Source organism: Salvelinus sp. IW2-2015, linkage group LG27 (assembly GCF_002910315.2).
Source record: "Salvelinus sp. IW2-2015 linkage group LG27, ASM291031v2, whole genome shotgun sequence".
Classification (NCBI taxonomy): Eukaryota; Metazoa; Chordata; class Actinopteri; order Salmoniformes; family Salmonidae; genus Salvelinus; species Salvelinus sp. IW2-2015.
Window position 1 is genome coordinate 19,638,479 of NC_036867.1, and position 14,894 is coordinate 19,653,372.

The following is a 14,894-nucleotide window of genomic DNA, read 5'->3' on the forward strand; positions in this document are numbered from 1 at the left end:
CCAATAAGAAAAGTAACCTATCTGCTCAGACCCCAACCAAGGATTATCAAATGCTGCACTATAAATTCCCTTCCAGACTCCCTCCTTCTACCCAAGGATGTCAGAGTAAAAAATCAGTTATCCACCTAACCAAGGATCTAAATGTAACCTTGCTTAATACCCTAGATGCAGTCACACCTCTAAAAACAAAAACAAAAATTCACAAGAGATTAGCTCCCTAGTATACAGAAAATACCTGAGCCCTGAAGCAAGCAACCAGAAAAATAGAATGCAAGTCAGTCAAGTTCTTCCACACTTATCTCAACAAACCATTTCTGTATGGACCTCGCTTTGTGCACTGGGCATTGTCATGCTGAAACAGGAAACTGTTGCCACAAAGTTGGAAGCACAGAATCGTCTAGAATGTCATTGTATGCTGTAGCGTTAAGATTTCCCTTCATTGGAACTAAGGGGCCTAGCTCGAACCATGAAAAACAGCCCCAGCCATTATTCCTCCTCCACCAAACTGGGGGCAAGTAGCATTCTCCTGGCATCCGCCAAACCCAGATTCGTCTGTCGGACTGCCAGATGGTGAAGCGTGATTCATCACTCCAGAGATCGCGTTTCCACTGCTCCAGAATCCCATTTTATTTATTTTATTTATTTTACCGTTATTTTACCAGGTAAGTTGACTGAGAACACGTTCTCATTTGCAGCAACGACCTGGGGAATAGTTACAGGGGAGAGGAGGGGGATGAATGAGCCAATTGTAAACTGGGGATTATTAGGTGACCGTGATGGTAGAGGGCCAGATTGGGAATTTAGCCAGGACACCGGGGTTAACACCCCTACTCTTACGATAAGTGCCATGGGATCTTTAATGACNGAGTCAGGACACCCGTTTAACGTCCCATCCGAAAGACGGCACCCTACACAGAGCAGTGTCCCCAATCACTGCCCTGGGGCATTGGGATCTTTGTTTAGACCAGAGGAAAGAGTGCCTCCTACTGGCCCTCCAACACCACTTCCAGCAGCACCTGGTCTCCCATCCAGGGACTGACCAGGACCAACCCTGCTTAGCTTCAGAAGCAAGCCAGCAGTGGTATGCAGGGTGGTATGCTGCTGGCGATGGCGGCAAGCTTTACACCACTCCAGCCAACGCTTGGCATTGCACATGGTGATCTTAGGCTCATGAAGCTCCCGACAAACCATTATTGTGCTGATGTTGCTTCCAGAGGCAGTTTGGAACTCAGTAGTGAGTGTTACAACCGAAGACAGACACTTTTTATGCACTATGTGCTTCAGTACTCGGTGGTCCCGTTCGGTGAGCTTGTGTGGTCTACCACTTCGTGGCTGAGCCATTGTTGCTCCTAGACGTTTCCACTTCACAATAACATAATTTACAGTTGACCGGGGCAGCTCTAGCAGGGCAGAAATTTGACAAACTTACTTGTTGGAAAGGTGGTATCCCATGATGGTGCCATGTTGAAAGTTACTGAGCTCTTCAGTAAGGCGATTCTACTGCCAATGTTTGTCTATGGAGATTGCATGGTTGTGTGCCTGATTTTATACAGCTGTTAGCAACAGGTGTGGCTGAAATAGGTGAATCCACTAATTTAAAGGGGTGTTCACATACCTTTCTATATATAGTGTATGTTACAAATTACAATTCATATTATATGTTATGAATTTGCAAAAATGTACTATATGTTACAAATTTGCTAAACGTACAATATGTTACGAATTCGCTAAACTTATATGTTATGGGTTAGCTAACATGCTAAGTATTTGCAAAGTAGCTAAAAAGTAGTAAGTAGTTGAAAAGTTGCTAAAATGCTAAAGTTGTCCGCAATGAGACTCAAACTCACCACCTTTGGGTTGCTAGAAGTTCATGTTATAAGTAACCTAAGTAACCATCTGTCTTATGTAACCATACTAAAAGCAATAAAATCCTTCTAATTTGAGTAATCATATTATGCTACGTCTAGTCTATGAGACCAGGCTAGACTGACAAGGAGCAATGCTGCGCCACGAACAAAAGCATTTTAGGCGGGAAAGAGGTGCTCCTTGTGCCAACGTTAGAACGCTTAGTCTATCTTTAAATAACTACTTTGTCACTTGGTTAAAATGACTAGCATTTTATAACAGCAGCATAACTCATCTTGAGGTAAGAAACACCATCCCTTTATTGGTTATAAGAACATGTCTTATACAAGATTACCAAACTTTAATAGCCTATAGGCTAAGGCTGCCATAGGCTGTATAGGATCTAATTGCGGGTGTATGTGGGTGTATGCCATAACCTTCGTTAAAGAAAAGGGCGAAAACCATACACCTTGTTGGTTCAAGCAACCAGAAAAGCAACAGCATCATTTTCCTACTTTAGTTATTTGTTCACTATCTACCCACCAGAGGGTGCCATTCCTGCACATACTCTATCTCCCTATGCAGTACCAATGTGCACCATCTATTAATCCCCATTAAATACATATACTAAGTCACTCTTCCCCTTATTTGGCAATATTTTCATAACCCAGTCTGAGAGCCAGCACAGTCCTCCCCCTAATAGGCAGTGGGTTTCTGCTAGAGTGAGGCTACAGAGACACATGGGAGGGTTACACTGGGTCTCTAACAGCTGCAAGTTCTCTCTTTTAAGACAGCGTCCGACAATTTCACCAACTGTAGTTATTTTCAATCTTCAAACTCACAACAAATTGACAATTTCAAGGAAACATTTATTGAGGTTTGATTCACATACTATTCAGACCAGAAATGCTCGAAGATAATTGCAAACTCTTACTTACTAAAGCAAACTACTTGGTTGGTTGTTGGTTGTGACATACTGCAATCTAGCGTACTGTATCTGGTTCTGGCTCTAACGCAAGAACAGCTTTCTATAGAGAGTTCAATTGGCTTTCTTTTGCTCACATAGTTGTTCTGCTATCAACGATTCATTTTATAATTTCTGAGCCAGTGAATCCTTACAGGGATAAACACTTACAGTATCTGATAATACCTAAACAATCACTATTAAGGTAAAAACACTGTCAGCATCATTGCTGGATATTTCTGTTTCCAGTGCTAACGCCTTAGCTTTAGCTCAGTGAGATAACATTGTCTTCAAAGATGGGGGCTTCAAGCTATTGGGCTTCAAGGTTCCATTCCCTGTTGGATACAGGACACAGTTAACATGTATCAAGATCAAAGTGTAATAAACTGCCTGCTCATACTAATGTAATAATAATGTAATACATAAAATAATTCAGGCACACACACACACACACACACACACACACACACACACACACACACACACACACACACACACACACACACACACACACACACACACACACACACACACACACACACACACACACACACACACACACACACACACACACACACACACACTGGAATTGTTCTCAGGGTCAGCGCCAATGTAACTTGAGTGGCATGAAGTACTTCTGCAGCTGACTTCCCAGCTAACTGGCCCGGGCCAAGAGCGTCTGTGACACCAGCTGTGCATACCACGCCAAGCCCTTCCAACCACCACATCAAGTCAACGTACATCCAATACCAATTCACTTCCTGCCCATTCCCCATGGCCCGAACACTAAGATGTTAACGGATCTGTATACAGTAGGTTTAAGCAGTATGGGGGAGCTTCCACCTTACAGACCTGTAAATGTTGTTAGGGCCATATAGTGAGAGAGCTTTTACAATCAGATGGTGATCATGCTTCATCTTGTTCATATCACGGGGAAAGATTCACTTCCTGTTTGCTTCATTTTCCTAAAGCACATAGCATGCAAGGTGCTTTTAATTGTGACATTTAGCGAAGTTGTCTTTAAAGGTATAAACCTTTTCACACATGCTTGGTGTCTGTTTCTCACTTCAATGCTTCCAACTTTAGCACTAAGCTGACTCAGTTAGCTAGTACGTGTATGGCAGAAGACTCATTGAGGCCATGAATAGCTCTAAATAGTTTGGTGCAGACTGGACGTCCCCTATTGTTAGCTCCACAGTTCTAAATAGAGAAAGCCTTGCTCAGCAGCTGTTGTAACTAGGGTTAGGAGGGGGGGATTTGCCCCCCACCATGGGAACGTTGAAGCCTGTCTGCTGTGGTACATGACTGAGGCGGATATGAACAAAACACTTGGGGTTTACAATGACTGGTTCCCTTTCTTTGTCCCCCCAATAGAACTGCTAGGAAATCAAGTTCTAACCACAACAGAGGGAGAACGATTAGCAAGCTATTGGCAGTGTGCTTTTCTGTATTGTCCATTATCACAGTCGTACCATAGAGTGTCTGGAGCTATATCTACTAAGCATTTACACCAGTGTTGTTCTTTATTCATCCAGGAAGTCCCTTAAGGCTTGACACTTCCAGTGGAACAAGTTTTATTCTAAAGGTATTCTAAAGGGTATAAAACACAAAAAGTTGAAGGTAAAATAAAGATTAAGAGATGAATAAGGAAAAGTTCATCAAGACAGTTGAATGTTTTGACTTTGTCTTCCATTTGCATTGCACTAGACTAGAGCAGATCAACCATCAAACATATCATGCCCACATCTGACCAACATGAATTGAGAAACGTACATACAGATTTGAATATACGGTCGTGTCATTTGATTTCAATCCCTTTTTGAACTAAACTTTCTATACATATTTGCCCATGGTAGAAGTGTTCAGAAAGTGACTTTCAGGACCTGAATGCTAAAACAATTAGGAGATATATGTGCTCAAAGTTGACCTGTTTTGCATACCCCACCATCCCGAGTGTCGCAGCGGTCTAAGGCACTGCATCTCAGTGCAAGATGCGTCACTACAGTCCCTTGTTCGAGTCCAGGCTCTTCTGGGTTTGACCGGGATAGGCCGTCATTGTAAATAAGATTTTTTAAATTTATTTACCATGATACATCCATGTCTTCATCACTGGAACAGTTAAACGGTTAAGTTTGATAGCATTTAAAAGCTTACAAACAGGGTTATATTATTTATTTCTTTCTTTTTCATCTTTAACATCAATTATCTAAAAATGTGTAAAAGACACAGCATACTCTTGAAGACCGAGTGGGTCATTTCAATCATAGAAATAGCATTCATAGAATGGACATATCCCTTCAGACATATCCCTACCAGACCACTGGTACATAATTTAAATTGAATTGAAATTTTAACTTCAAAGATAGATTAACCACAAAGATGACCGCCGGTCAACCCACCGTTGAATGTCAACTTAAATGGGAATGTATATTCTATTAACTGTATTTCTATGATTTCAATAGGTTTCCTATGAAAGATTGACACTATAGTTTAAAACAACATTTTCTGATGTGGTGACCTCCAATACTCTTTGTGCTACCATTTTAAAGTTGAAATGTTATTCCATTTTAGTACATTTATCAGCCAAAACATGACACCCAACATGAAAACCCTCTGATGATATAAAATAGGGTCTAGGTTGTTAGAAAACCTTTCTCGTAAGCTTTTAAACGATATGAGACTCAACCTTTTATCTTTTCCAGAAATGAAGGAATGGATGTCTCTTGGTAGGGTGAGGTATGCAAAACTTTGAGCACCTCTATCCCCTAAAAAAAAAATATATTTTTTTACAAACAGGCAACATTATCCTTACTCATTGAGTTCTTCTTCCTCGTCGTCAAATGTCTCTTCCCCGTCATTAGCCGTGGCCTCCTGGTACTGCTGGTACTCAGACACCAGGTCGTTCATGTTGCTCTCGGCCTCTGTGAACTCCATCTCGTCCATGCCCTCGCCGGTGAACCAGTGCAAGAAGGCCTTGCGGCGGAACATGGCCGAGAACTGCTCCGAGAAGCGCTTGAACAGCTCCTGGATGGCCGTGCTGTTGCCGATGAATGTGGAGGCCATCTTAAGGCCGCGGGGCGCAATGTCACATACGGCCACCTTGACGTTGTTGGGGATCCACTCCACGAAGTAGCTGCTGTTCTTGTTCTGGATGGCCAGCATCTGCTCGTCCACCTCCTTCATGGACATGGGCCCTCGGAAAACAGTGGCCACGGTGAGGTAGCGGCCATGGCGCGGGTCGCACGCCGCCATCATGTTGCGGGCGTCAAACATTTGCTGGGTGAGTTCGGGCACTGTCAGGACGCGATACTGCTGGCTTCCCCGGGCGGTTAGTGGTGCAAAGCCAGGCATGAAGAAATGTAGGCGGGGAAAGGGCACCATGTTGACGGCCAGTTTGCGAAGGTCGGCGTTGAGCTGGCCAGGGAAGCGCAGTGAGGTGGTCACACCGCTCATGGTGGCCGACACCAGGTGGTTGAGGTCTCCGTAAGTGGGCGTGGTCAGTTTCAGGGTACGGAAGCAGATGTCGTAGAGCGCCTCGTTGTCAATGCAGTATGTCTCATCCGTGTTCTCCACCAGCTGGTGCACAGAGAGCGTGGCGTTGTACGGTTCGACCACCGTATCGGACACCTTGGGTGAGGGCATGACGCTGAACGTGTTCATGATGCGGTCAGGGTACTCCTCACGGATCTTGCTGATGAGCAGGGTGCCCATTCCTGAGCCCGTGCCCCCACCCAGGGAGTGGGTGAGCTGAAAGCCCTGGAGACAGTCACAGTGCTCACACTCCTTCCTCACCACATCCAGCACAGAGTCTACCAGTTCTGCTCCCTCAGTGTAGTGGCCCTTGGCCCAGTTGTTCCCCGCACCCGTCTGCCCTGCAAGGACAGCATAAAGGGATGAAAATTGTCAGTTAAATCCTACACCCCATCCCTCCAGTAACCCCAAATCCACCCCCACTACCTCAAACACAAGCTAATTGTGAGCAATTTATCATCCAGTCTAAGCCGAAGAGAATGTGGGGTCAGTACAGGGTGTGTGTGAGGTGAGATTCTCGGGCTCAAGTCCACGTGAAAACCCTGAAAAGTTGATGAAACAAATGTCCAAGAGATTTAGGCAAGAACGTAGGTTGAGTCTGGCATTTGTACAAGCTACATGTTCTGTCAAATAGTTTTCCATTGTCTCCCCCGTAGCTGCTAATGAAAAGGTAAATGACTAAGGCCATGTATCATGCATCTCCTGACAACTTCTGCTGGGACCGCCACACTTGATCCATCCCAGTCTTCATTAGGTCATGCATTGGAAAACTGTAGATCACTTAATTCCAATTTGTTTTTGTATGACAATCATGTGTAGTTTAGTCACATGTCATATCTTTGGTTCGTACGAGACACAACACAAGATAGCACGCAAGTCCTTGATGTAGATTGACAATCAGTTGTTATGTCTGTAGAGGATACCATTTGAACAGCCTTCACATATTTACGTTTACCTCACATATTTCCCGTTCAAGTAAGGTTAACCAGTCTGTATATGCTGCTATCAAATCCTTGAAGGATTTCCCTATGGCTACCAATTAGAGATGGGTGAAAACGTGCAACTATAGTAAATACCCTCCTAAAAAACAACAAGTCATCCTTTTTGAGAGCACTGTTCAGAACCAAAACATCCATTGCTTTGATGCCATGGCTCATCTAGAGAGCTTTCAGGGGCTTTGTGTTATAAACTTGATCAATTCTGATCCCCATGGCCCAGTTTTTCAAAAGTTATCTGATCGGATTTTGACAATCATATAGGATTAAACGTCAATTGGGTTTTTCAAAACGGAACATTTTGATTCTGATCCTACAGGTTTGGATTTGGATTTTGTAATCCAATTTTACCTTTAATCAGGATTAAAAGTCGTTTTTTGCGTTTTTCAAAGGTGATTAGGATAGTTTTGCTGCCGAAAATCAGGATTATCTTGATCCCACTGGATGGCTGGATTCAGGTTGTATTTAGAAAGGTTAAAAGCACTACAACCAAGACATTGCAATGAAACTAAGTAAAGGCAAAAAAAAAACATTATTACATTTGAAAACCAAAGGTTAATTGGGTTAAATTGACAGCAGTTTAGGTATGTGGTCAGTTGTTATATTGAAAAGTGTCAAATAAATGTATGTACTTACTTGTAAGTGATATGCAGGCTAATTTATTTTTATCTAAGGTACCTTTATTTGTGTAGTTTACTCCTCTCTGTTTCCCTATGACAGTGTAGAAGTAGCACCATAACCTGTCCAGTAGATGGCAAGGTGTAGGTTTGTTCGAAACACTGAGAATCCGTATTCTGTGATCTTGATATTGTGGTATCTGGATCAGAATGATCTTTCCAATTATGTTCTGGAAAAACTGTCTCAAAAACAGCCAGCACGATCTGACCCTGGATTGCAAAAAAGACAAATACATCATCTGGTTCATTCTGATCCAGATTAAAAGTTTTTCAAAAACTGGGCCCAGTAGACCTCACGTGACCGCCGCAAAACCTCATGCTGTGTGTCCTTGATATTGAAAAAACAATGAAAACACTTAATGGTACACATAACTAAAAACAGCCATTTTGAATCAGTAGGGAAAAAATGTGTTAGCTACATAGAGACAAAATAAGCCATATAATAGGATATTATAAATGCTCTTAGATGCCTATAATACCTATAATAATGCATTATTTAGCTGTTGACTTTAAGTAAAGTGTTACAGTGTGCACTTACCGAAGATAAAGTTGTCAGGTCTGAATAGCTGTCCAAAGGATCCCGACCGGACACTGTCCATGGTCCCAGGTTCCAGGTCCACAAGGATTGCTCTGGGAACATACTTGTGTGCTGGGAAAAAGACAACCAAACACCTATACAGATTGGAATACATTTCAAATGTATCTGAATGCATGGCATGAATGCATGGCAGTGCATGGCACTGTTTCACAAGCAAGACTTCATCAGGTATGCCTATAGCCTATTACCTAAAACACATTCCTTATTTTAGGCCTTAAGGTCTCCTGGTAGCGCCTCCATGCTCTGGACACTACGCTGACAGACACAGCAAACCTTCTTGCCACAGCTCGCATTGATGTGCCATCCTGGATGAGCTGCACTACCTGAGCCACTTGTGTGGGTTGTAGACTCCGTCTCATGCTACCACTAGAGTGAAAGCACCGCCAGCATTCAAAAGTAACCAAAACATCAGCCAGGAAGCATAGGAACTGAGAAGTGATCTGTGGTCACCACCTGCAGAACCACTCCTTTATTGGGGGTGTCTTGCTAATTGCCTATAATTTCCACCTTTTGTCTATTCCATTTGCACAACAGCATGAGACATTTATTGTCAATCAGTGTTGCTTCCTAAGTGGACAGTTTGATTTCACAGAAGTGTGATTGACTTGGAGTTACATTGTGTTGTTTAAGTGTTTTTTTATTTTTATGAGCAGTGTATATATACACACACATATATATATATATATATATACACAGTTGAGGTCTGAAGTTTACATACACTTTGGTAGGAAAACCTCGTTTTCAACCACTCCATAAATTTCTTGTTAACAAACTATAGTTATGGCAAGTCGGTTAGGACATCTACTTTGTGCATGACACAAGTAATTTTTCCAACAATTGTTTACAGACAGATTATTTCACTTATAATTTACTATCACAATTCCAGTGGGTCAGAAGTTTACATACACTAAGTTGACTGTGCCTTTAAACAGCTTGTAAAATGACTAATTTGAGTCAAACCCAGTGCCTCTTTGCTTGACATCATGGGAAAATCAAAAGAAATCAGCCAAGACCTCAGAAAAAAAATTGTAGACCTCTACAAGTCTGCTTCATCCTTGGGAGCAATTTCCATACACCTGAAGGTACCACGTTCATCTGTACAAACAATAGCACGCAAGTATAAACACCATGGGATCACGCAGCCGTCATACCGCTCAGGAAGGAGACGCGTTCTGTCTCCTAGAGATGAATGTACTTTGGTGCGAAAAGTGCAAATCAATCTCAGAACAACAGCAAAGGACCTTGTGAAGATGGAGGAAACAGGTACAAAAGTATCTATATCCACAGTAAAGCAAGTCCTATATCGACATAACCTGAAAGGCCGCTCAGCAAGGAAGAAGCCACGGCGCCAAAACCGCCATACAAAAGCCAGACTACGGTTTGCAACTGCACATGGGGACAAAGATCGTACTTTTTGGAGAAATGTCCTCTGGTCAGATGAAACAAAAATAGAACTGTTTGGCCATACTGACCATCGTTATGTTTGGAGGAATAAGGGGGAGGCTTGCAAGCCGAAGAACACCATCCCAACCGTGAAGCACGGGGATGGCAGCATGTTGTGGGGGTGCTTTGCTGCAGGAGGGACTGGTGCGCTTCACAAAATAGATGGCATCATGAGGAGGAAAACTATGTGGATATATTGAAGCAACATCTCAAGACATCAGTCAGGAAGTTAAAGCTTGGTCGCAAATGGGTCTTCCAAATGGACAATGACCCCAAGCATACTTCCAAAGTTGTAGCAAAATGGCAACAAAAGGACAACAAAGTCAAGGTATTGGAGTGGCCATCACAAAGTCCTGACCTCAATCCTACAGAAAATGTGTGGGCAGAACTGAAAAAGCGTGTGCGAGCAAGAAGGCCTACAAACCTGACTCAGTTACACTTGCCCTGTCAGGAGGAATGGGCCAAAATTCACCCAACTTATTGTGGGAAGCTTGTGGAAGGCTACCCGAAACGTTTGACCCAGGGGAAACATCTATTTAATCAATTTTAGAATAAGACTGTAATGTAACAAAATGTGGAAAAGTCAAGGGGTCTGAATACTTTCGAATGCACAGTATATCTCCAGAGCTTTCTTATATCTCCTAGATATAGGACAGACACTTCAAGAACTTGTTTCTTATGATTTTTAATTTGCCATTCATGAATGTGTTATTCAATGCATTTCTCTGGGCTATAGTAGTAAAGGCTAAATTCAATATATCAAATCATTTGTTCATATATATTTTTTTTTACCTAAAAGAGTCCTCAATTCAATAGCTAAATGATCCATAGTATGACAATCTTAAAATAATTCCATGGTTAGAACCCCCCCATTGTCGTGCCATTCATCCGCTGTCATCCTTAAGTTTCAGCATGATAATGCACGGCCCCATGTTGCAAGGATCTGTACACAATTCCTGGAAGCTGAAAATGTCCCAGTTCTTCCATGGCCTGCATTCTCACCAGATATGTCACCCGTTGAGCATGTTTGGGATGCTCTAGATCGATGTGTATGACAGCGTGTTCCAGTTCCCGCCAATATCCAGAAACTTCGCACTGCCATTGTAGAGGAGTGGGACAACATTCCACAGGCCACAATCAACAGCCTAATCAACTCTATGCGAAAGAGATGTGTCACACTGCATTGTTGCATGTTGCATTTATTTTTGTTCAGTTTAATTGGAATGTTCCGGATTTACATTTACGTCTACCACTGAGTTCAGGTTGCAGCAAAAAGTGGCAAAAGGGTTATAGCAATTTATCAAAGCACCAGAAGTAAGGACCCTGTAGCAGGCCATGAGTGCACTTATGTTAAATGCTCTATGCCTTTAACAATTGGGAACAACTTGGAAGCACGATGACTCCTTCTACCACAGACACACTTACGGGACGCTTCGTTGTAGTACACATTAATCCTGTCGAGTTGAAGCGATGAGTCACCCACATAGTTTCCTGCCGGAGCGATGCCGTGTTCATCGCTGATAACTTCCCAAAACTGTCGAGTTATCAACATAGGAGGAAACAAGGTTACAGTTAAATATCCTAAAGTTATCAAGGCATCATGAAAAAACGAATGGGCATTGTGCATCCTTCGGTCTTATTTGATGACTGAAGCACACTCAGCTGCTGAAATGGATAGACTGCACAATTTCATGGCACTCCATAGCTGAACGCTAGGGACCGTTATGAAGTTTATTATAGGCTAAATAGATTTGTAATTAAGCGATGGAAATCTACATTTTCAAAGGGCAAAGTCGCATGGGGTCATATGCTATACAACATTGGCCTACAATTAGTCTATATATAACTTGTCACATCAGCTTCTAAACATTTAGGCTAAGGACACACCCACGGTATTTTCGGAGTTAAAAGACAGACCGTTCATTCGTCATCCGTTGTCATTCATCTGGCAACGGATGATTCCCATTGAAAAAACAATGGCTCCGGTAAAAATTATTGGACAAAATCCGTGTGCGATGGCATAATAGAGTTAAGAAATTGTTTTTCTACACAAAACATAAATCAAATGAAAAAGTCATTCTTAATGAAAAAGTCATTCAGTTCAATGGTCTCTACTTGCCTTGGTGCCAATCTGATTCCCACATTGTCCGGCTTGTATGTGAACTATTTCTCTCATGCTGTCTGTGTGCAAGGGTGTCTTGGCGGCTGGAGTGTGTATGCAGCCTGGTAAACTCAACTGATTAGCAGGCGCACTAAATTCCTGTTCACCTCTGCCGAACTTCCACGCCCAGTAGGGCTGGACAAGTGAATGACACCCCAGCTGTGCAATAAAGTAGTGAACCGTTATCTTCCATCCCGTCTCCGTTCTCACAAGAGAAGTATATTATCAGGCTTAGTTTGTTGAAATAATGTATCAATTCAATTCAGTTGTGACTTATGATGCAAATGTAGGCTTTTAAATCATTGTTGAATAATTAAAGAGTAGCCTAGGCTGTATTTGCTTTAGGTCTTGCACCATTTCAAGTGTTAAAGTTAGAAGTTGAGCTCACTACACTCATTCATTATGAGTGTAGTTCCCTTGGGTACAAAAATATCAATACACATAATATACCTTCAGGAGGTACACGTATGATCTAACATGGCACTGTTCGGTACATTTTAGGGTACATGTGCGGCTAATATAGTAATTGTACATTTTTGTACGCAATATTTTGAATATAATAAAGGTATAATCATTGGGTGCGTGGCTTTCAGTTATTTTTGGCCACCCGTGAGTTGAAGTGTTGTACCAGTTTAAGTGGTCTATCGTTATATTGCAAGTTTGAGCATGTCTGCATGTTCTGTCTGCATGTTCTGAAATCTTTATATAGACTTACGTAAGAGCATGTGACAATATTGTAATTCATTTTGTAGCAAGCTTAACCCAACACTGAGCAACCTAGTCAAGTACAGACCTCTTGGTGTAATGGTTAAGGTGTTGGCTTGCCAGTCGCTGGACCCAGGTTCGAGTCCTGGTTGGGGCTACCCTCTGAATTTGCTACGTTGTCAGAAGTGGGATGGAAACTAGGCGTATGTCACAAGTGGGGACTGTTTGGGGGGGGGGGGGGGTTGGGTAGAAATGTCTTCTGGAACATGTGAACTTTCATGTGCCTTAATAACAATCTTGGATGCCATCTGTAAATACAAATACAATTGTTAAATTACGAGCCTTTTTGGTTAAGCAACAGAAAAAGGTAGCTACCTTCCCACTAGCCATGATTGGCTGAGATAATGAGTGGGCTGGACATGTCGAGAGAGGAGTTTGGATTGGTCTGCCAAATAGAGGGCTTCTGTCTATTTGAGCTGGTCAGTCTGCGTTGGTAATCCTGTCGAACGCAGCTTTTTAAAATGTATCGTGTAGTCGAGCTGCATAAGTGTTGATCTCCACTTTCTGGAGAATTGAGTTCTGAAATCAGTGGAATTAGAGTATGATAGCTAAAGAGATGGAGAAATCACCTGTCTATGGATTACATCTTCAAACTAAGGGCATCCGTGACAGGGAGACGCGTCCATCATGCATGATGATGTATACGGATAGTCTAGCTAGATACATTTTCAGATATTACACATTTCTAATTGACGAAGTGGTTTCATTTCAAGCTAAAGTGTACTGTTAGCTAGCTAACATTAGCTGGCTGGCTCCCTAGCTAACGTCACGTGTATGCCATTATTATTCGTATCCCAGAGCCGTTTGCTTTGCTAGTTAGAGTCTAGCAAGCCACCATTGAACCTGGTTGGTATGCTCCCAGCAGATTCATGCAGGGTAGTAGTGCCAAATCATGTCGTTATGTTCATTGTTTTTTTAACTAGCTAATGTTAGCTGGCTTGCTCGTTAGCTAACATTACGTGTGTGATCTTACACATCGTTTCCCTAGCTAGGTTCATTGTTTAGCTAGCTACTGGTCTTAAGCTAAAGTGTACAACACCCTTTGAATATGGCCTGGGTCAGTAAACGTCAACAAAAAAGCGTAAAGAAATGATTGCCAGCAGAGCTGGTAGGCTGTTTATGTTATCCAGAGTTAAACAAAATCAGCCAGAGCACCAAGTGTGCGCTCTGAACGCGCCGAGAGCGAAATGAGATGGTGGGGCTAAAGCATAAGAGGGTGTGAACAATGCTATATGGGTGTAGACAAAGAGCTCTTTAGATACCAAAAGATTCAAAGGCCATTTTCTCAAAAATTTGTTTACAAGTTTATCAATTTTCAAAGGAAAATTACTTTCCCATTGTTCCTCAAATGCAGTGAATGATATACAATTTTGTAGCTCTGAATCAACTTCTTTCCAATGTTAAATAAAATAAAATTTTGCAACATACTGTAACACCAAATCCAGGTGGTGAGTCACATTGGTGAGTTACGCACACCAGACTGAAACAGGACTAGATGGGTTGTATTCATATGACTCAACAAGCTAGTCTTGGACAGGTATTTGTAGTCGGTCCATTTTATGCCGCTTGGTATGGTGTCCCCTTATGAACACAACCCAGAATGTAGCCTACTACCCTTAATTCCCCTGACCATGAACAGATGACATTTCTGCAAGTGTCAAGACTAAAAAGGATCAAATTACCCAATTGAGGATATCAGAAGTGTGGCTTCCACACTGCTAACTTTGGACTGCCCATAAAGGAACCAAGGCCCTTGGTTCAGGAGGGTGCAACAATATACAGATAGAAATTGTACCATGTAGAATAAACAGGATTGATCAGTCATGTATTGGGAAGTGTCCACAAGTAGTCTGATTGCACTCAAAGATTCTAAATGCCTGTTCACAGAAATGTGTGTCCATTGCTCTGGTGAAGG

The 14,894-nt window shown here is 42.3% G+C and overlaps 1 protein-coding gene across 5 annotated transcripts; it reads right to left on the reverse strand.

Moving 5' to 3' along the window:
• Positions 1–2,693: 2,693 nt before the first annotated feature.
• tubb6 (tubulin, beta 6 class V) lies at positions 2,694–12,335 on the reverse strand. Of its 5 annotated transcripts, none has more exons than XM_023973081.2 (6): positions 12,173–12,335; positions 11,479–11,587; positions 8,551–8,684; positions 8,014–8,152; positions 5,622–6,681; positions 2,694–3,144 (listed from the first exon to the last, which is right to left on the reverse strand). In XM_023973081.2, the coding sequence occupies exons 1-6, from the start codon at positions 12,227–12,229 to the stop codon at positions 3,120–3,122; spliced, it is 1,524 nt and encodes a 507-aa protein (XP_023828849.1). In that variant the 5' UTR covers positions 12,230–12,335; the 3' UTR covers positions 2,694–3,119. The 5 variants fall into 5 exon arrangements, with proteins under 5 accessions (XP_023828849.1, XP_023828845.1, XP_023828846.1 ...); XM_023973077.2 differs by having other exon boundaries at positions 8,551–8,661; positions 12,173–12,307; XM_023973078.2 differs by lacking the exon at positions 8,014–8,152 and having other exon boundaries at positions 8,551–8,661; positions 12,173–12,330.
• Between the last annotated feature and the right edge of the window lie 2,559 nt (positions 12,336–14,894).

Bases quoted from the DNA above. Each gene is read 5' to 3' on its own strand.
- tubb6 (XM_023973081.2), bottom strand. From the start codon at position 12,229: ATGAGAGAAATAGTTCACATACAAGCCGGACAATGTGGGAATCAGATT. The intron at 11,588-12,172 runs GCAAGTAGAGAC...ATAACTCGACAG, and splicing joins GGAATCAGATTGGCACCAAG to TTTTGGGAAGTTATCAGCGA. The intron at 3,145-5,621 runs GTAAGGATAATG...TGTATCCAACAG, and splicing joins GAGGAAGAAGAACTCAATGA to GGAATGGAACCTTGAAGCCC.